Source organism: Ovis aries, chromosome 1, assembly GCF_016772045.2.
Source record: "Ovis aries strain OAR_USU_Benz2616 breed Rambouillet chromosome 1, ARS-UI_Ramb_v3.0, whole genome shotgun sequence".
Taxonomy (NCBI): domain Eukaryota; kingdom Metazoa; phylum Chordata; class Mammalia; order Artiodactyla; family Bovidae; genus Ovis; species Ovis aries.
Genome location: NC_056054.1, coordinates 267,047,238 through 267,073,936, shown reverse-complemented (window position 1 = coordinate 267,073,936; position 26,699 = coordinate 267,047,238). Strand labels below are relative to the sequence as shown.

Here is a 26,699-nt window from a genome sequence, read left to right as displayed (position 1 = left end):
TTCATTTGTTAAAAAATATTTATTGAGCATGTCCTATGTGCCGACCCATAACTTATCTGGAAGACGTCTCTACAAGCGGACTACCCCATGCAGAGCCCCACCACGTGCATCGCACCTCCAGCTCCTGCGACGATCTGGGACCCCACGTCCATGAGCTGAGCGATGAGCCAAGGGCGGGAAGGACATACGCACACACGATGCATGAACAGCCACCTTCAGAGCACAGGGTTGACACACACATCCTGGGAGCTCAGGACTGGCCTGGCTGAGGGACAGTGGGCCACCAACTACCCACAGTGGACACTGGAAACACAGCCCAGGTTTCAGGACAGGCAGGGCAGTGACAATGGTGAGGGTGGGCCCCGCAGCACCGGGCGTATGGGGAGGACCCTGGAGCCCTGAGCCTGTGGGTGAGAGTGCCACCACCCCATCCTGGAGTAAGTCCATGGCTTTCCCAGGACACGCATCCGTCCAGGAGTGACTCCATGGAGTCACGTATGTCCCCCAAGATGCAGTGGACATCCCCCACAGAGCTGCTCTGTCATCTCCAGATGGGAAAGACTTTCTCCCCAACCTGAGAAAGACAAAGGAAAGGAAAACAAACCAATCAGACAGCAAATCATGTCAGTTTCATTACATACAGTATTTCCTAATAATACTTTAATATTGGGCAAGAGGCTGGCATTCAGGTGAAGGCTTTTCTTTTAATGACAAGCATTTCAACTTTCAGCATAAAGCCAAGCACAAAATGGTTTGTTTGATTATTCTCTCTCCTGTGTGAACCTGAGTGAGGAAGAGGATTCTCAGTGGCCTCTGTGAGCCATGAGCCACAAGGCCCCACCAGCCATGCTTACTTCAGCCTAAAACTGCAGCCTCTGCCAGACACGGCTCCACCACACATCCTCGGCGGCCACGGCAAGGCACACGCTGTGAGCGAGGCCGCACTACGGCCCAGCCCTCGGCTCTCCCTGCACCCAGAGTCTCCGGTCTCTGTTCTCACTGACCAGCAGCCCTCGGCTCTCCCTGCACCCGGAGTCTCCCGGTCTCTGTTCTCACTGACCAGCCGAGTCTAGAGGGAGAACTTAGCTTCCTGCACCTCTGCTTCCTGTGAACAGAAGGGTCCACCTCCTGCCATGAGGATTAGAAAAACAACCCAGACCAGCTCCAGCACAGAGTCTGCTGCGGTGGGAACAGGCACCCACCACTGTGACCACCACAGAACCGCCACCTTCCGGGACAGCATCAGAGCACAAGACTCTAGAGCTAAATGTCTTACTTTTTGTAACGCAGGGTCTTGCGCAGAAGTGATGGACCAGCTCAGGGTGACAGACATGTGTCGCCTCCACACGGGGTTCCTTTGTAACACCACTGCGCCCGTGACCACGTCTCCCACGAGGACAGGGATGGGCTCATCCATCATGAACAGCACCTGCTTCCAGTGGGTGGTGCTGCAAGACAGGGCGTGTGGTCATCTAAGCCTGCCCCATCTGGGGAGGCCATGGGACTCCCACGGCCCCGTCCGGGGATCAGACGGCTGCACAGGACCCAGGTGGGGTCACAACCTGGGCAGGGAGGTGGGTGGATGCAGCTGTTGGATGCTGCTCAGATTCCCTGGAACCTAAGGTGGACAGGCCACAAGGGAATGTGGCCAGACACAGGTCCTGGCCACTCTCTGGGTCAACCCAGCCTCTGTGAGCTGGCACAGCAGTGCCTACCCAAAGCCACCGACCCTGAACTGTGACGCCCACGGTCCTAGTTCATGCAGTTAAAGAGAGATTCACACTCATGAAATCGTGCCCAAAAGAAGTCATTACTTCTCTGAATTTGGCTGAGTGTGAGCAAGACAAGTGCAGCATTTGGGTGAGCAGGGACACCCCGAACTCTGTAAATTCCATGGCTCGGACACACAAGTGCCTGGTGTGGGCCCAGTCACACCCAGCACGAAGGTTCTCTGTGGCCTCTTTCCCTTCTGCCACATTCTCTCTAATGCACAGGCAGCCCACCTCAACCACAGTGGTGGTCTCCTTGCCCCAGCCCACAGGTCCCCTCATCTCCACCCCCATACCACCTGCGTGTGGATGATCCCCACCCAGCGCTCGAGTGGGAAACGCCAGGCACACCCAGTTCACGGGCCTGTGAGGAGGCCCGGCTGGAGTCCACTCTGGCCATTCAGCTCCTCCTCCTGCTCCACGTTCACAAAGGATGCCCAGGTCCTCCCCGGCCCAAAGGCCACAGTGGGGTCTGACCCAGGCGGCCGCCACCCTCCCTGAGGCCGTGCTCACTTCTGCCAACCACACAGTGCAGGCGAGTAGCAGGGTCATGCGGAGGGGAGTGGAGTCCCCACGTGAAGGCAGTGCTCAAGGGGCTGCTGTGTCCAGCCCCACAGACAACACAGCTTGCATCCCCACACTCAAGAGCAGGCATGTAGCTCTGAAATGTTACTACATGAAAATCGTATCTCAGGAAACATCCGCCTTCTCCAAGAGTCAGAGGAAAAGCCCCTGGAACTCTGAGCTGCAGCAGCAGGGGGGCCACGGAGAGAAGGCGGAGGCTGACCATCCAGGGCATCAGGGGCTCCCATACCTGTGCAGGGGCCAAGGCGACCCGGACTCACCTCCACACACAGCCCTGCCCAGTGCCCACGCACCACCCACATGCCCAGCCCCGTGCTCGGCCGGGTCTGGAGAGATTTGGGTCCACTTCTGACTGTCTAGCCCTTCACATTCGTGACTCTGTCAGGCCTCCTCTGTGGCCCACGGTGAGCGGGGGGGTGGCACACTCACGGGTGCAGCGGGCCGGTGCTCAGCACCAGCTGTGGCTCGTCCTCCTCCAGGTTCTGAAACTGGACGCTGAACCAGGCTGTGAATCCATGCAGCGTGCCTGCCTTCTGTATGTCAAAGTGCAGCTCGCCTTTCATCGTCTGTGTTTAAGGCAATGGGTGAGAAGTGGGTGCAGGCCCTGGGCGCACGGGACCCATGGGCAGCGGCCACCTCCATGTGGCCATCCAAGACCCACAACACCACCCCGGACAGCCACATTGTCTACCTCAGTAGCTACGACACAAATCTGTAACTTGCTAATTTAGCCGAACATGTCAAAAACCCAGAGAAAGGAAACGTTACAACTTGCATTCTGAACTCAAATGCTGCAGACAATCAGCAAGGTCTGAAGCAATCTAGGTCTCATTGTCCTGATTTTCTGTCCCCAAATCCAAGTGGGACACTTTCTCAATTCTCTGCACAAACAGGAAATTCCAGATTGAGTCTTTATGATCCCAAAATGAACTGAAGCCTCAGGTTCAGTCTGCATGTGGTTTTGTATTCTAAGTTCCATAAGAGGGTACCTCCACTTTGGAGGGACCCCTTAAAACGGGGTTGTCCAGATCCACACACGCCACCTCATGGCCACAGATGGTAAGTAGGAGAACTGTAAGAATTTTGTTAAGTGGGAGCTAAAAAAACTTAGGAAAAAATTTTAATTCAAATCCTATCATGACACATAATTTATCTGAATTTGAACAAGCTGAGAATATCAAACATAAATCTAAAAATAACTGAAGATGTTAAAGAGATTAGCTATAAAGAAAATAACCTAAAAATACTAAAAACAAAATCAGAATAGATTAAAAAGACTGGGAAAATCAAGAGCAACAACTCTAATTCATTTATTAGAATGATTACATGGGGAAGGAAGGAAGGGTCATCTCTCCTCACCTCGAGGTCGGCAACCTGCACAGTTCTCATGTCCAACTGTAATATGGTGCATGGCTCAGATAGACAGTCGTCTGGTTTCAAAATGTGGTTATACTTGGGCTTCGAAAAAAACTCCTTAATTGCTAAAGATCTGGGGGGGAAAAGGAAGTGCTCAGCATCTGAGATGACATAGCCCCCATCTCAGGCTGTCTCGCTCTCTCCTGTGTTAGCAGGAATGCTAACTCACTGTCTGCAGCTCCGAGAGCAAAAGGCAGGGCCGAGGAGGCCAGCTCTGGTGGGCAGCAGCCGAGAATGGGAGCCACAGGCACATCTTCTGTATCCCACTCACATACCCGAAGGACACGGAAGCCACGGGAAATTAAATTTCAGTGAATGGTGTGAGAGAACACGTCTCCTCCAAGGGGCCAACCAATGTCCTTGGGAAATGCACGGCCATGGTCCTCCCACACCCAGTTCACGGTGCCCTTTTCCAGACACTGCAAGCCCTGCTCAGAGCTTTCTCTGCCCTCCCTGGTCACTTTACCAGACATTAACACCAGGCAATACAAGAAGCCCCCTGCCCTTTCCAGACCTTCCCTCACTCCCACCACATCAGTTCTGCACAAACCACAGAGCCGCTGTCGGAGACCCCCTCTCCACCCACTTTCGGATTTGGGTTGAGAATGCGACAATTCAACACATGAGGGAAGATTCCATACCTCTACACTGATATTTTTTCTTTTTTTGAGTTTTTAATAAAAAACAGAAAGGCCCAGAGGCCCCCATCTTACTGCCAAGCCCTGGTGATCTGGCAGGTGAGCAGCCATCTCTGATGAGGGGCCCTTCTCTGGCCCCAGGACAACTGCAAGGCCTCCCCCACCTGCCTCCCGGCACCCTTGGAGGGGAGGCAGCCACATACACACATCATCCTTCTCGAGAGGAACAGGAGGCCCTTGTGAGGAGAACTTTTATGTCAAAACCTGAAGCTCTGCCACAGGCATGACCGTAAGTCAGAAACCAGGAAAGCCACCACGGATTCTGCGGCACCGCTTTCTGTGGCGAGGTCAGCAGGGGCTCCACTAACACATTCTCCACCCTTATTAAACACTCTTGGCTCTTAATGGGATCATCTGTCTATTTTAATGGCCCACATTACCTTATGTTTCCTATCTGTTTGGGGCCTTATAAACAGGCCATTTCAATTCTGTTATCAGCTTCAAGGCCAGTAAGGCAATAGGCAGACTTCTCAGTCATGTGAACACACTGGACTCCCAGCGGTGAGGGTTTTCCAGCCCTGCGGCCTGTGCCCCTGCAGGCCGGGAGCCCCACGCTCACCTGAGGGCACTCACCGAGGTTAGGGTCTGGCCTGAGGTTCAGTCCCACAGGCCGAGAACCCCACACTCACCTGAGGGCACTTACCGAGGTTAAGGTCTAGCTCTGCGGCCTGTGGCCCTGCAGGCCGGGAGCCCCACGTTCTCCTGAGGGCACTCACTGAGGTTAGGGTCTGGCCTGCGGTTCGGTCCCACAGGCCAGGAGCCCACGCTCGCCTGAGGGCACTCACCGATGTCAGGGTCTGGCTTAGGGTTCATGCCCTGGAGGCCAGGAGCCCCACACTCACTTGAGAGGGCTGAGGTCGAACTCATAGGCGTTGTCCCAGAAGAGCACCTTGCTGCGGTAGTCCCTGTCAGCGCTGCAGGGCACCAGGTGCAGGGCAGCCGTGGTCGGCCAGATGACCCCGTCCTCCTTCAGCCAGGCGTCCCGGGCATACAGAATGGACTCGATCATGAACTCAAACTGCACGGAGGGAGGCACACAGGAGACACAGTGACTGAGACGGTGTCTGCTCCCAGCCCCCGGCCCCCGCCATGGCACTCATGTCCCGGGGACTGTCACGGACAGGAAGAGCTGCCAGCTCACCAGAGGGCTTCTCTTACACTGTCACAACAGTGGTCACCGAGTTCAGTCACAGCCTGGGCTTAAGCCCATTGACCCACACTGCTCCTCAGAACTGGGCACGGCCAACGGTCAGGGAACTTGCCCTCTCGCCCACTCTGCCCACCGAGGAGATAGCTGTCACCATAAGTGTTTTGGGGTCTTAACTCTCAAACAGTATCACTCTGGTCTGAGGTATTCTCAGAAGCTTCACCATGCTTTAAGTTGACTGAAGTCACTTCTCAAAAATGTGGAACAGCAAAGCAGGAGTGCCACAGAGGTCACGTGACCCTCATGTCAAAAGCAGCAAGCACCCCAAGAGCCCCTCGGGGGTGTTGAATTTTGAGGATTCTTCATATTTGTACATGTGAGTTGCAAATATTTTCTCCTAATCTTGGCCTTTTTTCATTTTCTTAACATTGTCTTTTATAGAGCAGACTTTTTAATTTTGACGAAGTCCAATTTATCAACTTTTCCTTTAATAGAGTATGCTTTTGGAGTCACACCTAAAAACCCTTTGACTAACCACGAACATTTTCTATGATTTCTTCCAAAAGTTTTACAGTTTTATATTTAAGCAATTAGATACAATCAATTTTGAGTTCATTGTTCAAGATGAGGTATGAGGCTTAAAGTTGAAGCTTTTTTTGGTTTATGGATGGCCAACTCTCCCAACATAATTTGTTGAAAAGACTATCTTTTCTTCATTAAATTAACTCTGTTCCTCTGTTAAGAATCAGTTGACCACCTTCGTAGGAATCTACTATCCATTCTGTTCCACTGACTTATGTGTCTATCACTTCACCAGGTTCACAGTCTTGACCACCACAGCTTTATACTAAAGTCAGGTAGTAGAGTTCTTCCGATGTTGTTCTTCTTTCAAAAACTGTGGCATTTTCCTGGTGGTTATGGGGCTAAGACTCTGCGTTCCTAATGCAGGGGGCCCAGGTTCAATCCCTGGTCAGGGAAATAAAATCCTACATGCCATGACAAAGATTCCCAACTAAGATCCGGCACAGCCGAATATTTTTTAAAACCTGTATCAGCTATTCTAGCCTGCCTGTGCTCAGTCATGTCTGACTTTTTGTGATCCCATGGACTACAGCCTGCCATGCTCATCTGTCCATGAAATTTTCCAGGCAATAATACTGGAGTAGATTGCCATTTTCTTCTCCAGGGCTAGTTTGTTTACACTGCACATAAATTTTACAATAAGCTTATCTGTACCTACAAAAAATCCTGCTTGAATTTTTATTGGAATTGTATTAAATCTACAGATGAACCTGGAGAGAAGGGGCATCCTTATGAGGCCGTCTCCAGCTCACGACCAATGCGTGTGGGTCAGCATCACCTGGAGTCAGCATCCAGAACTTGCACATGTTTTGCCAAGTGTCATCATTCTGGAGCCACTGTAACCAGTTGTGAACAGTGCTAGTGTATAAAAATGTGACTGGCTTTTGTACACTGACTTTGTACTCCACGATCGTCTTAAACTTGCCCACTAGTCTAGGAAAGTTTTTGGAGATTCCTTGGCATTTTCTACAAAAACAATCACATTGTCTGAGAACACGGTTTATTCCCGTGCCTTCATTCTGTTTAGCTCCCATTTATTCCTTCTCTCTTGCAATGGTTAGATTTCCCAGGACAATGTTGAGCAGGAACAGGGGAGCACCCCTTCCCGCTTCATTCCTGCTCTGGGGGAAGTGGCCATTCTATCCTAACAAGTAAAAAGCTGAACTGAAAAGTCAGCAACTCTTCTAAAGTCCATTAAGAGAAATTAGGTCACAGAGTAAATGGTCACCCTCAAATTGGAAAAACTGAGAGGCCTGTAAGACAGTCCCTGACTTATGATGGTTCAGCTTCATGACAGGGCATTAGGTATTCAGTAAAAACTATGCTTCAAATTTTGCTCTTTTCCCAGCTAGTGATACACAGTGCAACACACACGTGCCACACAGGCCAAGCCCCCATCAGCCATGCAATCATGAGGGTGAACAGTCCACACACTGACAGCCTCTCCCTCTCAGGACAGTATTCAGTCAACCACATGAGACATTCAACACTCGTTTTCAACAGGCTTTGGTTATGATTTTGCCCAACTGTAGCCAAGCGGGAGTGCTCTGAGCACATCGAAGACAATGAGGCTCAGCTGTGATGTTCGAGAGCTGAGGCGTGTTGCATGCGTTTTGGATTTCGGTGTTTTCAGCTTAGGATGGGTTTGTCAGGACGCAGCCTCACTGTAAGTCAAGGAAGAGCTGCACAGGGAATCGCACCTCACCAGAGCAGAAACATCCCTGGAACCAGGGCCAGGGAGGAAGCTGAACCGAGGCTGACAGGCTGCTGGGGCTCAGTGTGGACAAGCTGAGGCCCAGACTCCAGGCAGGCCCCATGACAGGGTCCCCACAGTAAATACCAGAGAAAAGTCCCAGTGCTTCTCACAAGCTCAAAAGAAACCACTGGAAAGACGCCAGAGTATTCTGTTCTTCTTAACAGGGTCTGCCCTCAGGAGAGACTATTTAACAGAGCCTAACCAGCTGGGGAAAGAATACTATCCAACTGGAGCACCCTCCAGCGATCCTGTCCCACCTAAAAGGAGAGAAAACTTGAAAGGCACCTGTGGGGTTCACAGTCCAGAGGCCCAGGATCACTCAACACTGAGACCCCAGAGCAACTCCCTCCATATCTCACCATCATGTCTCTACAGGCCTGTTTACACAGACCCTTTATCCAGTCATCACATCTGGCTATCAGGAAAAAAACACAAGACATATGAGCAGTACAAGAGCCACAGCAAACCTTAGAACCAGATTCAGACACAGTGAAAGTGTTAGTCACTCAGTCGTGTTAGACTACTTGCGACCCCATGGACTGTAGCCCCCCAGGCTCTTCTGTCCATGGAATTCTCCAGGCAAGAATACTGAAGTGGGTTGTCATTCCCTTCTCCAGGGGATCTTCCCAACCCAGGTCTCCTGCATTGCAAGCAGATTCTTTACCACTAAGCCACAAAGGAAGACACAGTAGGCAACTGTAATTATCAGGCTGGGAACTTAACAACTATGACTAATATGCTAAGGGCTCTAATGGACAAAGCAGACAGCATGCAAAACAGATGGGCAATGTAAACAGAGAAATGGAAATTCTTAGAAAGAACCAAAAATAAATGTTCAAGAGCATTTATTTACATTCTGAACAATGTAACAGAAGTGGAGGATGCCTTTGATGGGCTCGTTAGTAAGGACCCTCAGCTGAACAACAAGCCTGAGCTTGAGGAAATGAAAACAGAAACTGCCAAAGCTGAAAAGCAAAACAAAACAGGCTGAAAAAGAGAACACACTGAAGGGCTACGAAACACAAAAGGTATAATAGACACAGAACAAAAATACCAAGAGAAGAATGAGAGGCGGGAAGAGAAGAAAGCGTTGAAAAAATGGCTGAGAATTTCCCCAAATTAATGTCAACTCCGTTCACGGATCACAGCCTTGTCGTGGTAAAGGGGATTGTGTAACTCAATGAAGCTGTGAGCCACGCGTGCAGACCCACCCAAGATGGATGGGTCATAGTGGAAAGTTCTGACAAAACGTGGTCCACCGGAGGAGGGGACAGAAAACCACTGCAATATTAGAACCTTACGTGGCGTCTTACATGGTTCACACTGTTTGCTGAACCCAGGGTAGGTGAGGCACGAGCAGGGAGGTTGGAAGAAAACTGAGGCACCGTAGGGCCTGCAGACATGTGTTTATTCTCTAATGGCGGGTGCAGTGGCAAAGGAGGATTTCTCAGGTGGGGCTTATATATGTTTCCAGAACAAAAGTGGTCCAAAAAGCAAGTACAGCACGATGTGCACGCACAGTGCTGTAAGTGATCGCCACTGTTACAAAACCACGTATTTACAAAACGTGGGACACAAGACCCTGACCACGCCATCTTGGCTGATTTGCTCTTTCCCTACACGTGGTTAGAACCTTATGCAGAACAACTGACTGGTTCAAAATTGGGAAAGGAGTACAACAAAGCTGTACATTGTCACCCTGTTTATTTAACTTATATGCAGAGTACATCACGCAAAATGCTGGGCTGGATGACTCACAAGCTGGAATCAAGATTGTTGGGAGAAATATCAACAGCCTCAGAGATGCAGATGATACCACTCTAATGGTAGAAAGCAAAGAAGAACTAAAGAGTCTCTTGATGTGGGTGAAAGAGGAGAGTGAAAAACCCGGCTTAAAACTCAGCATTCGAAAAACTAAGACCATGGCATCTGGTCTCATCACTTCATGGCAAATAAAAGAGGAAAAAGTGGAAACAGTGACAGACTTTATTTTCTTGGGTTCCAAAATCACTGTGGACATTGAATGCAGCCATGAAATGAAAAGATGCTTGCTCCTTGGAAGATAAGCTATGACCAACCTAGACAGCATATTAAAAAGCAGAGACATTACTTCGCCAACAAACATCCAGACAGTCAAACATATTGTTTTTCCAGCAGTCATGTATGAATGTGAGAATTGGACTATAAAGAAAGCAGAGTACCAAAGAATTTATGCTTTTGAACTGTGGTGTTGGAGAAGACTCTTGAGAGTCCCTTGGACAGCAAGGAAATCAAACCTGAATATTCTTTGGAAGGACTGATGCTGAAGCTGAAACTCCAATATGCTGGCCACCTGATGTGAAGAGCCAACTCACTGGAAAAGACCCTGATGCTGGGAAAGGTTGAAGGCAGAAGAAGGGGACAACAGAGGATGAGATGGTTGGATGGCACCACCAACTCAATGGACATGAGTCCGAGCAGACTCCAGGAGATGGGAAACCTGGTGTGCTGCAGTTCATGGGGTCACAAAGAGTTGGACACGACTGAGCAAGTGAACAACAATGCCAAACACAAGCCCCCAGATCCAGGCGTGACGAGCACACCAAGCAGGATAAATGCGTGGTGGTGGCGGGGGAGTATGAAGAGGCATGTCATCTTCAAACTATAGAGACTCAAAATATAAAGTCCTGAGAGAGGCTGGGGGAAAAACACCTACCTACTGAGGAACAAAGATAAAATTTCACCTGAATTCTCAGAAACCCTGAAAGCAAGAAGAGAGTGGAGTGAAATATTTAATGTATTTCTTGGTTTTCTGTTGTGCGGTTTTTTTTAAGCCGCCCTGTGCTGCATGTAGGATCTTAGTTCCCTGACCAGGGATTGAACCTGGGCCCCTGCATGGGGAGCACAGTGCCTTAACCACTGAACTCTCAGGGAAGTCCTTATAATTAAGGACCTTTGATGTTACTACTGCAAAAGGATTAGAACTCACTGAAGGCTCAGATGATGGTTAGCAGTTTTAGGCAATAATGTGTATTTTAATTAATACATGTACATTGTTATTTTAGATGTAACGCTTATTGCACACCCTACAGTATAGGGTAAACATAACTTTCTATGCACTGGTTTCCAACGTATTTGTGTGACTTGCTTTATTGCAATAAGTGCCTTGTCATGGTGGTCTGGATATGAACCTCCACTATCTCTGAGGTCTGCCTGTAGATCAGAAACGCAGATCTACATGAAGAAAGGAAAGCACTAAAAGAGAAATAAGTGAAGACGAAACTAGAACTTCTGTTTTTCCCATTCTTAATTAATCTAACAATTTAATCTAACTAATCTAACAATGTGTCCAAAATAATAGCAACACAGTACCTGACCATGTATGTGTATTTATGCTTACGTGTAACCAAAACGAATGAAAATGCTCATACAAGGGACTGGAGGGAGAAGTCAGAATTATTTTGTTTTCATAAAGAACTCACACTAGCCATGAATCACCACAGTGTTGGATGAAAACAGACGTGAATCAGCTGTAAGTATATACTGGAAACTGCTGTTCTCTGTGCCCAGTCATGACCGACTCTGCAACCCACCATGGACTATAGGATTTCCCAGGCGACAAGACTGGAGTGGGTTGCCATTTCCTTCTCCAGGGGATCTTCCCGCCCCAGGGACTGAACCTGGGTCTCCTGCACAGCAGGTGGATTCTTTATCACTGAGCCCCCGGGGAAGCCCTTGGAAACTGTAGGGCAACCAATTAAAAAAGGAAAACAGAACAAGTATAACCGATATGCTAAGAAAGGGGAGAAAACAGAGTCATATAAAATGCTCAGTTAAAACATCAAAAGGCAAAACACCTAAATATATATGGAAAGTATTAAGAGATCTGAAAAGAGAAATAGGCACAATACAATCATTGTAGGGGACTTCAATACCCCATTTTCAACAATAGATAAATCATCCAGACAGAAGTCTTAAGGTTCAGTGTCATTTGCTGTCACTTTCCCAAATCTCTGCAGTCTATAAGAAGTGAGGACCAACATTCTTATTGTTCATATAAGTTAGTTCCTTACTATTTCAAACAAACTTCTTGCTGGAAACCCTGGTGGTGTCCCCCTCCCCTTCATCCATACGTCACTTCTCTGGGTTTTTACCGAGACTAAACTTCAGACCACATTTCACTGTAACATCTTAGGTCCCAGAAGGAGGGTGGGCCGAGGGTCCAATGAGACACAGACCTGCAGGCCCGGCTCCCACTCACCTTTCACCTGCCCTTGGAGCACAGAGAGCTCGGGAGCTCAGAAACCACTGCGGAGGGTGGGTGGGCAAGCGAGCAACCTCTCCACCCCAACCCAGGCGAGACTGGGGAGGGAACCTGGGACAGCCTGGGCTTCAGGCTGGCCAGCAATGCAGACCAGGGGGTTACAAAGAGAGAGCAGACCAGCTGGGGGGAGACAGGCTCTGCTAGCAAGGAAAACACAGGCTAACATTACGTACTGGATATTCGCAGGTTCTTGAAGAGAACAGAAATTTATGTAAATCACTCACCAGAAAGATACATTCACTATGACTTAGATTTCCCATAAAGATTTTTTTTAACCCATTAAAAATTATTGAGCCAATGTTCAAACAAGAAATCACTGACATGTCACCTTAGGAAAAAGTCAAAATTAATCATGATGTACGAATATTCCAGAGCCCAAAGCAGCCACCCCAGCAGTCCCCATGGCCCCTTACCAGCAGGCAGGTGCCCATCCACTCAGACACCAGCACATCCACCTTCTCCGGCAACACCACGTCTTCCACCTTCTGCTGAAACACGGTGATGATATCAGCAAAGCCATTCTGCACGACCAGCTGCCCCGTGTGCTGGGCCATCTCACTGGCCTCCACCGCAAACACCTACAGGTGACAGAAACACCATCCATGTGTACCCCATACCACGGCCAGCTGTCCACTCTCCCCAAGCCCAAATCACCAGCAGAGTCAGAACCAGCATCAGAGAAAGGAAGGCAGCGTGCTGGACGGTGGCCAGTGGATGGCCACCCGGTTCCCCTGATGGAGCCCCGGGAGGGCCTGCCTCTCACCCTGACTCCACCTCCTGCCAAAACGCAGGCACAGGGCTGTGTGCAGGTGGACAGAGCCTCTGCACCCATGGGTGCCGCCCACCCCAGGGGTCCCGGGTCAGGCCCAGCAGCCTAGCTCCCATATACACAGCAACAATCCGTACCCAACACAGGAGACTCCTAGCCCTCAAATGACATCAGTGAGACTTTGAGGCCACCAGCAGCTAGTTACCAATCGAGGATCTAAGAAGTCCTAAATGCTACGTCTGGGTTCTGGCAGGATCGGGACTCGGGCAGCACTGCGCTGCAGCTCCACTTGTGAGCCTTATCCACCTGCCTCGGGGCCACTGGGAGGGGCACCTATGCTCGGTTCAGACGGGCCTTAAATGGCAGAGGACCAGAGCCCAGCGGGAGTCCCAGACAGTGGTCCACCCTGACCCTGGCAGGGTCACATTTGGGGCGGGAGGACACCGTGACACCAGGATAGCAGTCTACACAAGCTGCCCAGCCCTGACACGTGGATACACGTGTTTCTAACGTAACTGAAGTAAACATTTCACAAAAACATCCCACCAGTTTCAGCTCACTGTCCTGCCCTATTCCACTATGTGCTGCTTGCGACTCATCAAACCCACAGCACGGCCTCTGGAGGGCTCAGCCTTCAGAAACACGCTGCCCTTTTCACTAAGCAGCAGAGGCATCACCAAGACCCTGCTCAGAAGCTCCCGACTCACGGCTCTGGGCTGAGCATAGTGTGCACAGAAGAGGCTGATGATCCCAGTCCCACAGCCGACGTCCAGAATCACTTTGTCTTTCAGGGATTCTTTATTCTGCAGGATAACACTATGGTACTTAGTTGTTCGAGGCTGGTCTGCCAACATCTCCAAGTGAAGTTTCTAGATGAAATACACGTGAAGGAAGGATCACTGCCTGTCATTAGCGCTACGCTATGCTCTGACCTTGGACAATCAGAGCCTGACCTGACCCCCATAAAGCCCCACACCACCCCATGCCTAAAAATATGTGCAAAAATCAGAAGACCAAAAAAATGCCAACAGATACAAATAAGAGTAGACAGTGAAGGAATGAGGTAGAAGCTTCTGGAACCCTTCCCATGCAGTGGGGTGCACCTCTCCTAGAGTCAGGTAAGCAAAGAAGCAGGTGTGGACCCGGAGGTGGACACGGGAGAAGCAGTCACATTCCTGTCCTGACACAACATGGCCAAGATCCACCATGAGAAAATGGACAAGACTGACAGAGGCTGCAGGAGGTGACGGCACCCCACAGGAATCAAATGCATCCCCAAGGAGGCAGAGCAGGGCTCCTCCACACAGTTCAGGAAGCCACAGAGGGGGCACCCCCAGCACCGTCCCCACACACCTGCCAAGGAGACCCAGCCCAAGCAGCACTTGGAGGATGGGGGTGCGGCGACAGGGGCCTGGCAACCCAGACCAGGTCAGCACCAACAGGAGCCTGTGTGGGCCTCGCGAGCCCATGGCTCCTCAGGGACAGACAGACAGAGGGAGACCACCAAAGCAGACTAAGTTGAGACCCAGATGTCCTGCCTGCAGGTCAGAACCAGGATATGGAACCCAGGGAAGAGGTGTGGTTGCATTCACCTCAGACACAATACCCTTCAGAGCGAACAGCATCAGGTCATGACATGGACAGCAGACGACTGAGGATGGGGGTGGTGGGGAGCCTCCACATCAACACAAGAATCACTGCAGCAAGAGAACATGATAATTCTAAAGGTTCCTGCGCCTCCACAACAGAGCTTCAAAACGCACAAAGCAAAAGCCAGGAGAAATGCAACAAGGAACACAAATTCGCCATTACAGTCAGAGGTTTCCATACCCTTCTCTCAGTAACTGACAAGTAGAAAATCATAAGAGACACAGATGCGAACAACAGTATCAGCTAACTTAATCCAACAGATATGAACAGCACACTTTCCCAACTATTTGCAATCATACAACGTCTACAGATTCACCTAGAAAGGTACACAACCATGTATGATCAAAACCTCAAAACTTAAAGAGACATAACACCAGGGTTAAGAAATGAGGAGAGTCGGCATATCACCACAAAGATGTCACTCCTCCCTAAATTCACTTTCCATAAAACACATTACAATGCCAACCAACGGGGCAGGGGCAAAGGGGAAGCACAACAAAACAGTAATAACATCAGTTTCAAAAAATAAACAGATCAGGCCATGAAGATGCTAAAAAGGCAAATCAACACTGAGATACCTGTTTTTCTTGCCTTTAAGATGGGAAATCTTTTTTCAGCTGGCAGCTTCTTCTGTGAAGACCTGCAGCAAATGCGCCTTCTGCGCCGCTGGGAGGCGCACACTCAGCCGACATTCCAGGCGGGTGGCTTGGCTTGACCCACCCCAGAAAGACTCATACACACATCCCCCTCAAACCCACGCAGTGGGAATTTAGCAAAAGGGAGCAGGATTCACGTAGGAGAACATCCACTACAGCATCGCTTGGCATGATGAAAAGCAAACACGATCCTTTCTAAACCAACACACCGGAGCAGAACAGACTTTCAAAGCAGTACAGCTATGTGAGAAAGGCGATAACAGTGTATGGGACTACTCCTTTTCCATAAATTTAAAAGAACAAAACAGATGCAGCTTAGACTTGAAAGAAGTGTCTACACTGCTGTTGGGAGAAATCTCACAGAAGAGACAGACCTCAGCTTCTCATTAACTCTTTCTTACTAGATGGAAACCTCTAAGCATGTACACAGTGGCAGATTTTCTTCTCTTAGGCTCCAAAATCAGTGTGGATGGTGACAGCAACCATGAAATGAGAAGACGCTTCCTCCTTGTTAAGGAAAGCAATGACAAACCTAGACAGCATGTTAAAACGCAAAGACATCACTTTGCTAACAAAGGTCCATGTAGTCATGTATGGATGTGAGAGTTGGACCATAAAAAAGGCTGAGCTCCAAAGAATTGATGCTATTGAACTATGGGGCTGGAGAAGACTCCTGAGAGTCCCTTGAACAGCAAGGAGATGAAGCCAGTCAATCCGGCAGGAAAGCAATCCTAAATATTCATTGGAAGGACTGATGCTGGAGCTCCAGTACTCTGGCCACCTGATGCGAAGAGCTGACTCATTAGAAAAGACCCTGATGCTGGGAAAGAAGGGGATGACAGAGGATGAGATGGTTGGATAGTATGAATTTAGACGTGAATTTGAGCATTAGGACATGAACTTGGGCAAACTCCAGTAGCTAGTGAGGGACAGGGAGGCCTGGTACGCTGCAGTCCACGGGGGTCACAAAGAGGTGAACATGACTGAGACTGAACAACAGGCATGTACGTGCATCAGTGGTTTCCCATTTACTTTAACATTTTTAATGGTCCAATATGATGGGGGCTTCCCAGGTGGCTCAGTGGTAAAGAATCTGTCTGCCAATGCAGGAGACGCAAGAGATGAGGGTAAGATCCCTGGGTCATGAAGATCCCCTGGAGTGGGAAATGGCAACCCACTCCAGTATTCTTGCCTGTGAAATCCCATGGACAAAGCAGCCTGATGGGCTACAGCCCATGGGGTCACAGAGACTTGGACACCACTGAGCACACACACACATGCACAATACATAGCTACAAAAAAGTACACTAAAAAGCACCTGTAGATTTTACCCAACATAGTCACAGTGCACACACGCTTGTACCCACACCCACTCGGAACCCTGCCAGCACCCCAGGCCTTCCCACCTGGCCTCACCAAACACGGACCCCCTTTACCAGTAACCATCATCCAAATTCTAAGGGGAATCCAGTCCCTGATCTCCAGATCCTCCACTTCTATACACATTCACAAACAACACCTTTCAACGTTGCCTTATAACCTTACAGAACTGAATCTACCTATTTGAAACGTTCATCCTTCAACTATCTATTTTATTTAGTCTAAAATATAAACAGGTTGTCTGGACCATAGAACTTTGGGTCTTCATTCACACTGGAAAAAACCAAACTAATAAGCTAGTTATTTATAGGTAATACTACTACTGATTTATACAACTTTTTACATTTTATTTTTACTGTAAATTTTACCACTTTTTTTTAAACACTGAGGAAAGTTTATAATTCCGTAACTCGGACAGTATCTCTAAACCAGGAATCGGAACATGACAGCCAATCCAGGCCATCACCTGCTTTTGCATGGCCTGCAAGCCAGGATTGGCTTTTACATTTTTAAAAATCCAAAAACACAACACATGAAATCATATGGAAGGCAAATTTCAGTGTCTATAAATAATGTTTTATTGGAATGCAGACCTGCTCACTGAAATTTTTAAGTCTGCTTCAGCACTTGGATGGCAGAGCTGAGCAGCTGGGCTGAGGAAAACATCTGCAGGCCCCACTCTGAAGAATTGAGCTGAAGCCCAGAAATTATTTTTAAAGTTAGAACCCAAAACCAGAGAGTGGCAAGCGGCTCCGCCTGGCTGGGCAGGCAGGAGGCAGTACCAGGGTTCCATAGCTGCCGAAGTACTCCTCATCCTGCCAGGAATCCTCGGCGTCCCAGTCCTCCAGCTGCTTCCCCAGGTGGTTCGCCGGGATGTACCCACAGCAGCCCGCACGCTCACCCCACCACCAGTCCGCAGTGGTTTGTCTCAGGATGAGGATCTTTTCTCCTCTCAAAAAGCTGAGCTAGAGAAACATATACAGAAATGAAAACTAGAGAAAAACCTGCGGTTGGTATTTCAGTTGTGGCTCAGTGATAAACCTCCATCACTGGTCCCAAATCACAGCAAGTGCAGTAAGGAGTCAATGGGAAGGACATCAACTGACAGTCTATGAAAATCACACTAGGATTTTGAGATTTCTTTGGAAATCTACAAGAAACAAAAGCAGACCTTAACAAGAAAGATCAAGCATTTTCGAACAGCTTGAATTTCTTAGAATTTCTAACAGCCCCTTTACCGTAACTCGGCTAGATGGTAGCTGATTCAGTTGCTGGAGGCTTACGCTAATTACTATTACAAAGTAAAGAAAGCTGCGTTCAAGTAGATGTTTTTATTTTACACCCAATTTCCCTTAACTAAATTAAGTTACAAGTAAGGGTTTCAAAGCAGAGGTGAAGCAGGTACCTCCTCCCCAACCCCATTCCTCACCCAAGGATCCTACACACCAGGCTTGGGACCTGGATCTGTTAGGCTGGAAGGGTCACTCGTGGGTCTTCTGTTGCTGTGAAGTATCTGAATACTTCTTTATTTAAATCTGCTGACTTCTGCAAATTTGACGTCTAATCCTGCCACTGAACATGCTGAGCCCACAAAGAATAAACCCACATGGCTACCTGCGTCTCATCGGTGGCAGAATAGTCTGCGATGGCCACGAACTCCTCTGGGTGCACAGCCCCCTGGAGGTGCTCCTCCTCAGCCTGCGTGGCAGGGTCCTCCTCCTCCTGCTCAGAGCAAGGGAGAAAGGGAGGTGATGGGGGCAGCCTTTCCTCTCCCTTCCTCTCTCTCCATCTCTGCCTGTCTCTGTCTCTCTTCATCTCTCTACACGATTCTTTTCCACTCACTCTCACCCCATTCAGCTCCATGCTCACTGCCACTGGCTCCCCACCACCCCCTATCCTCAGCTGCCTGCTGTCCATGTAGAACATGGAGCAGCAGGAGGTCCCCACACCTCTCCGTGCGCATGTCACACTTATGCCCGCACACATACATACACACACACCCAGTTTATTTTTTCTATTGACATAGCTTTCTGTCAAAGATTGCACAGCCACTTTTTAAAATTTTTTTCTTTTTTCACTCACATAATACCTTGAGGAAAACTCCCCATCTGCAGAAATCTAACTTATAATGTTCAGTGGCTACTTAACATTACACAGCAGAATGCCACCTGAGTCTTCAGTCGTCCTTTACTGATGGACTTTCTCTATGTCCACAAACTTCTGCGCACATTTATCCTGACACGATGACATTTTATCTCCATGGGATAGACTGACATGGATGACACAGAGGCATAGGTTTCATTCAAACATTTGTCAGGTTCTTTCCATAAAGGGTGAGGCACTTCACCAGCAGTGCATGGAGTGACTGACTTGAGTTTTTTGCAGAGTGCTATGTGTAAAGACTCCAGAAAGGGTAAATATGTGGGGAAAAACTATTACTTACACTTTACAAAGAAGACTTCTGACAGTACAGAGAAACTAATAATTTATGGTGGGGTTTATAACATATATAGAAGTAAAAGGTTACAACACAGCACAAAAATAGGGGCTGGTAAATGGAACTAATTTGGAGGATTCTTACATTGTCAATTCAGTTCAGTCGCTCAGTCGTGCCTGGCTCTTTGCGACCCCATGAATCCCAGCACGCCAGGCCTCCCTGTCCATCACCAACTCCCGGAGTTCACTCAGACTCATGTCCATCAAGTCGGTGATGCCATTCAGCCATCTCATTCTCTCCTTCTCCTCCTGCCCCCAATCCCTCCCAGCATCAGGGTCTTTTCCAATGAGTCAACTCTTTACATGAGGTGGCCAAAGTATTGGAGTTTCAGCCTCAGCATCAGTCCTTCCAATGAACACCCAGGACTGGCCTCCTTTAGGATGGACTGGTTGGATCTCCTTGCAGTCTAAGGGACTCTAAAGAGTCTTCTCCAACACCACAGTTCAAAAGCATCAATTCTTCAGTGCTCAGCTTTCTTCACAGTCCAACTCTCACATCCATACATGACTACTGGAAAAACCATAGCCTTGACTACACAGACCTTTGTTGGCAAAGTAATATCTCTGCTTTTGAATATGCTATCTAGGTTGGTCATAACTTTCCTTCCAAGGAGTGTCTTTTAATTTCATAGCTGTAATCACCATTTGCAGTGATTTTGGAGCCCAGAAAAATAAAGTCTGACACTGTTTCCCCATCTATTTCCCATGAAGTGATGGGACCAGATGCCATGATCTTAGTTATGAAGAGGTTAAAAAAAAAAGACTGGGATAGGTTAAGGATACACAACATAATTTCTTGGGTAATCACTAGAATGATATAAAAAGGTAATGCTAAAAAGTTAATCGAGGAGATAACATGGAATTATAGAAAATATTTCATTAATCTAAAAGGCAAGAATGGAAAAAGGTAAAAAGGAAGAACTGTGACAAAAAGGAAACAAACAGCAAGATGTTAGACTCACTATGTTAAATGTTAACGGACTGAACACTCTAATTAAATGGCAAAAATTACCTAAAAGGAAAATAAAAGACACAACTACAGGCTCTTTACAAGAGGAATACTTTAAATATATAGAGTTAGACTAGTTGAAAATATAGATATATATGTGTCTGTGTGCCATCCAAACACTAACTGTAAGAAAGCTGGTACCACTAAATTAATATAAGACAAAGTAGATGCTAGGCAAGAAGTATTAATAGGTAAAAAGAGACACTTCATAAAAATAAAAGGGTCAACTAATCTAGTAAACAAATACTAACCTAAACATATGTACCAAGTAACAGAGATTCAAAATATATGAAGCAAAAAGTGATAGATCCAAATGGAAGTAACAAAAAACAGACAAATCCACAATCACAGCTGAGATTTTTGAAACTCATCTCTCTCAGTAGTTGAAAGAACAAATGGACAAAACATCAGACAGAATCCAGAGATTTGAGCAATCCTAAGTAAGGACCCATATGACGGTGATGACATCCTGATAGCTCAGTTGGTAAAGAATCCACCTGCAATGCAGGAGACCCTTGTTCGATTCCTGGGTGGGGAAGATCTGCTGGGGAAGGGATAGGTTACCCACTCTAGTATTCTTGGGCTTCCCTTGTGGCTCAGCTAGTAAAGAATCTGCCTGCAATCTGGGAGACCTGGGTTCAATCTCTAGAAGGGAAAGGTTACCTATTCCAGGGTTCTGGTCTGAAGAATTCCATGGACTATATAGCCCATGGGGTTGCAAAGAGTTGCACACAAGTGAGAAACTTAGGGGAAAAAAAAAAATGACCCACTGACAGTGACAACACTGGACACCACACCCCACAACTGCAGAATAACTTAGTCTCTGAAAGTGCACATGCAACATCCAAGGCCAGACAGGGTCTTACCATGAGCCCAATGTAAGGCCAAACAGTCCTTACAAGGAGACCATAAAGCAGGCATGAGTAAATTTCCAAAGACTGAAATGCTGCGTTTTCAGATCAAACATTAAGTAAAACCAAAAGCAATAACAAAAACATAAAATTTCCCAAATGTCTGAAAAGTAAGCAACATACTCTGGATAGCCAAGAAAATTTCAAATTTCCACCATTTAGGTAAATTCTAAAAAGCACACGCAGACAATATCATATATTGCTCAAAGATGCCTACATAAGGCATAAAAGAATAAAAAACGGTCCAGAAACACAAAGATCAATTCATAATTCATAGTAGTGTTTGCCCTTGAGATGGAAGAAGAATGGGACTGGGGAATGGACTTGATTCATGGTTTTTTCATTCATTCATATATATATGTGTATATATATATATATATATATATATATATATATATATATACACACACTTATATTCTGAATATGACAAAATGTTAGCAAGTTTCCATTTCTCTGTAATATGTAATTTTTTGCAGTATTATTCTATAAATACTGTCACCCTGTTTATTTAACTTATATGCAGAGTATAGCATGAGAAACGCTAGATGAAGCACAAGCTGGAATCAAGATTGCCAGGAGAAATATCAATAACCTCAGATATGCAGATGATACCAACCCTTATGGCAGAAAGAGAAGAAGAACTAAAGAGCCTCTTGATGAAAGTGAAAGAGGAGAGTGAAAAAGTTGGCTTAAAGCTCAACATTCAGAAAAATAAGATCATGGCATCTGGTCCCATCACTTCATGGGAAATAGATGGGGAAACAGTGGCTGACTTTATTTCGGGAGGCTCCAAAATCACTACAGATGGTGACTGCAGCCATGAAATTAAAAGACGCTTACTCCTTGGAAGAAAAGCTACGACTAACCTAGACAGCATATTAATAAGTAGAGACATTACTTTGCCAACAAAGGTCCATCTAGTCAAGGCTATGGTTTTCCAGTAGTCATATATGGATGTGAGAGTTGGACTATAAAAAAGGCTGAGCACAGAAGAATTGATGCTTTTGAACTGTGGTATTGAAGAAGACTCCTAAGAGTCCCTTGGACTGCAAGGAGATCCAACCAGTCTACCCTAAAGGAAATCAGTTCTGAATATTCATTGGAAGGACTGACGTTGAAGCTGAAACTCCAATACTTTGGCCACCTGATGTGAACTGTTTCATTTGAAAAGACCCTGATGCTGGGAGGGATTGGGGGCAAGAGGAGAAGGGGACGACAGAGGATGAGATGGTTGGATGGCATCACCAAGTCAATGGACTTGAGTTTGAGTAAACTCTGGGAGTTGGTGATAGACAGGGAGGCCTGGTGTGCTGCAGTCGATGGGGTTGCAAAGAGTCGGACACAACTGAGCGACTGAACTGAACTGAACTGATTCTATAAATGTTCCAGTACTTTTTAATTTCTCGAAAGAAAATTAATACATCCACAAAATTAAAACATTTTCTGATAATTTTAAAAAACAGATGAGTAAAATGATCCAACTACAAATAAAATTTCTATATATAAAAACCACATGAACTTAGAATACTAATTAGAATGAAAAGAGAAAAAATGTCAAAATTGATATCACAGACATGAAAATGTTTTTAAAAAACATTTATTAGAGTATTATTTTTTAATTTTACATAATCAACATTCCTTGAAATTTAAGGTGACTTTTTCTTTTTTACTGTTAATTTGAATAATACATGTTACAAGCAGAAAAGAAGCATAAATATATAAATCTTTTCTAATATCCAACCTGTGTCTAACATATTCTGTCTGGGATGTTTTTAACAACTAAAAAAAACCTGTGCTTGCTTCACCAGCTCAAGACCCAAAAATGGAACCCTAGATTCCTGGGAGGTGTTTACAATGCCCAATTCAGAATGTCTTGTGTGACCTCACAGTGCATGTCCTCTGTTTAAGCAGCCCCTGGTTAGTGGCCACCTTCCAAGGTCCAAGGAAATCACCATCACTTCGTGAGTGAGCGAGCTCCACTCTCTGCAATGGTCCCAGTCTTTAAATACAAGTTCACAAATAGCAGAACTGAAATTACCTGCAACTCACTTCTGGGGCAGTCACCTGGTGTTGCCATGGTTCCTTTGGGATCTGTACATAACTGCTGCTTTAATGTTTCATTTTTCCCTTCATTTCTATTTTTTAAAAAAGAGAGAATGAGAAAATGCTTGTTACGTTGCATCATAATGTTCACTTTTAAAGTCCATGAAAAAGGTCTTCCACCAAATGGAAGTAAATGTAAAGAATGTGAAGAATGAATGGAAATGAAATTTATAAATACAACTCTTACAAAATCAACTGAAAACATTTAAAATTTATGAACTCCAAACAGTGTATATTTTCATCGCTAGCCTGCAAAGTGTTAACTGTTTATTGGCCAAAGCCTGTTACTTTCTGTTAAATCACTGGGTAAATTTAAAACAATAAATTGATGTCAACTCTTAATTTGGAACCCTGACAACTGTGACTCCAATTAAAATTTCCTATCTGGGGCTTTAAAGTGTTTCCACTAACAGGAACCAAGGTCTGCACCTGCCAGAGACTTTTCTTTTCAGTTTCAATCTTATTCTTCCAGTGACAGTGTAACTCACATTGTGCTCTGCGATGGATGTGTGTTTTTTCAATTACGCAGCAATTCCTCGTTCGAAATGAGGGCTTCACATTATCAGTCAATACCTAGTACTTGTTTTTGTGACGTTTATAATTACAAATACTAATACACATACATTGCATTTTCACTGGAAACTGAATTGAGGCCAGCATGGGGCGGGGCCGGAAGATGAGGCGTGGCCGTATTGACGGATAGGGCCTGGGTGGGCGGGGCGGAATAATAGGGCGGTGCTCGGCTAAGGGGCGGAGCGCGGTTCGGGGAGAGGGCCCTGAAGGGCAGGCGGCCCATGGGCCGGAGAGAGAAATAGGTGAAAGGAGGATGAAGGGAGGGACGGGGCGTGATCCAAGAGAGGAACGGGTAGTGAGGGAAGAGAATGGGACCTGCGCTCGGGTAGGGTGGTCCCGGATGCCAAAGACAGACGGGGAAGTGGGCGTGGCTGTGGGCGTGGCGGGCACTGTGGGCGTGGCTGAGGAGATAGCGGGGCAGTAAGGCAAAGGGTGCGGCGTCGTGGGCGTGGCGCGAGTGGGGCGCGGCCTTGTGGGCGGGGCGCCGAGCCCGCGGTCGGGGGCTAGCAGAAGCAGGAAGGCGCGAGGAGCCCGGGAAGGAGAACGGCGGCCTCGGTGCGCCGGCTGACGCACACCTCGGGAGAGGACCCCGCCCCTCCCCTGGCATGTCCAGCTTTACGCGCAGTCCGGTCGCCCGAGCTGCCCACGGGAAGCCTACCTCAGTCGCGTTTCTCCGCTGAGGTCGGCGTCCACACCTCCGGAAAGGAGTGGAAGCCAGCACCCACCAAGAACCCAAGCCACAGCCCTCTGCCCGCGCAGGCGCTCTGTGAACAGAATGCCCCCCCAACCCCGCCGTAGAAGGCCCCGCCCTGGAACCGGCTCCTCGAGCATGCGCCACCGTCCACGCCCACCCCCTTGTCTGGAGAGTGAGCCAACGCCCTGAACTGCGCAGGCGCCGTGCGCTCGCGCGCATCCTGGAGAAGACTCAGTCCTAGGTGGAGCTCCCTACGCAGGCTCATTTTGAGGTCCCGCCTTCGGTTGTCGCGCAAACCCGGGATCTGCACTCGGATGCCGGCTCGTGTTCGAGCTCGCGTCCCATGGGGCGGGGAGTCAGACGGCGGGGGGTGGGCGAGTCCTGGTCCGGGGTCAGAAACCGGCTGGGAGCGACAGAAATGGCTGATTTCCGCCGGAGCAGGGCCGGGAAAGCTTTCCTGTGCTTTTCTTGTAATAATTCAGTGACCTTCGCAACCACACAGTGAAGTGTAAATCCTGTGTCATTCTTTCCAGGGCAAGGGGCGGCTGGAGCTGGAAAGGTAGAAGGAGGTGGTCAAAATCCTAAAGAAAGGAGCGCGGCGGGGGTCGCGGTCGAGTAGACGTGTAAGTGGGCGTAGGTGTCAGATTCACAGGATGACGTTTCCTCGCGTATGTGCTGGTGATCATTGCACAGAACTGTAAACTATTTAATACCACTGACTGTAGACTTTGGGATTGGAATGAAAACTGACCTTTTCCAGTCCTGTGGCCACTGCTGAGTTTTCCACATTTGATGACGTGTTGAGTCAGCACTTTCACAGCATCATCTTTCAGGATTTGAAATAGCTCAACTGGAATTCCATCACCTCCACTAGCTTTGTTCCTAGTGATGCTTTCTAAGGCCACTTGACTGCACATTCCAGGATGTCTGGCTCTAGGTGAGTGATCACACCATGGTGATTATCTTGGTCGTGAAGATCTTTTTTGTACAGTTCTTCAACGTATTCTTGCCACCTCTTCTTAATATCTTCTGCTTCTGTTAGGTCCATACCATTTCTGTCCTTTATTGAGCCCATCTTTGTGTGAAATGTTCCCTTGGTATCTCTAATTTTCTTGAAGAGATCTCTAGTCTTTCCCATTCGGTTGTTTTCCTCTATTTCTTTGCATGGATCGCTGAGTAAGGCTTTCTTATCTCTTCTTGCTATTCTTTGGAACTCTGCATTCAGATGCTTATATCTTTCTTTTTTTCCTTTGATTTTTGCTTCTCTTCTTTTCACAGCTATTTATAAGGCCTCCCCAGACAGCCATTTTGCTTTTTCGGATTTCTTTTCCATGGGGATGGTCTTGATTCCTGTCTCCTGTACAATGACACGAACCTCCGTCCGGAGTTCATCAGGCAGTCTATCTATCAGATCTAGTCCCTTAAATCTATTTCTCACTTCCACTGTATGATCATAAAGGATTTGATTTAGGTCATACCTGAATGGTCTAGTGGTTTTCCCTACTTTTCAATTTGAGTCTGAATTTGGCAATAAGGAGTTCATGATCTGAGCCACAGTCATCTCCTGGTCTTGTTTTTGCTGACTGTATAGAGCTTCTCCATCTTTGGCTGCAAAAAATATAATCAATCTGATTTCGGTGTTGACCATCTGGTGATGTCTATGTGTGCAGGAGATCCAACCAGTCCATTCTAAAGGAGATCAGTCCTGGGTGTTCATTGGAAGGACTGATGCTAAAGCTGAAACTCCAGTACTTTGGCCACCTGATGCAAAGAGTTGTCTCATTGGAAAAGACTGATGCTGGGAGTGATTGGGGGCAGGAGGAGAAGGGGACGACAGAGGATGAGATGGCTGGATGTCATCACCAACTCAATGGACATGAGTTTGAGTGAACGCCGGGAGTTGGTGATGGAAAGGGAGGCCTGGCATGCTGTGATTCATGGGGTCGCAAAGAGTTGGACATGACTGAGCGACTGAACTGAACTGTAGACTTATAAATGGTTACGCTAATAGATTTGTGTATTTCATCATTGAAAAACAGCAGGAACACAAATTACCAGTATAAGGAATGAAAAAGGAAGTACAGATGCTATAGATTTTTTTAAAGATAATAGCTGATATTATGAAACTTTGTCCAAAAATATTAATAGATTCCTTGAACAACTTGCCAAAACTGAACAGGAATAGTTAGGATAGTTGCATAG

General features: G+C 47.3%; 1 protein-coding gene across 4 annotated transcripts; it reads right to left on the bottom strand.

Annotated features, from left to right (window-relative positions):
* On the bottom strand, window positions 1-24,664 carry PRMT2 (protein arginine methyltransferase 2). 4 transcript variants are annotated; one of them, XM_012104722.5, is made up of 11 exons: window positions 24,462-24,664; window positions 23,166-23,262; window positions 18,326-18,433; window positions 17,494-17,676; window positions 13,733-13,894; window positions 12,670-12,834; window positions 5,311-5,486; window positions 3,714-3,843; window positions 2,784-2,920; window positions 1,277-1,448; window positions 1-574 (listed from the first exon to the last, which is right to left on the bottom strand). In XM_012104722.5, the coding sequence occupies exons 1-11, from the start codon at window positions 24,632-24,634 to the stop codon at window positions 542-544; spliced, it is 1,536 nt and encodes a 511-aa protein (XP_011960112.2). In that variant the 5' UTR covers window positions 24,635-24,664; the 3' UTR covers window positions 1-541. The 4 variants fall into 4 exon arrangements, with proteins under 4 accessions (XP_011960112.2, XP_011960124.2, XP_042094087.1 ...); XM_012104734.5 differs by lacking the exon at window positions 17,494-17,676; XM_060406333.1 differs by lacking the exons at window positions 1-574; window positions 1,277-1,448 and adding an exon at window positions 3,130-3,235 and having other exon boundaries at window positions 2,807-2,920.
* Between the last annotated feature and the right edge of the window lie 2,035 nt (window positions 24,665-26,699).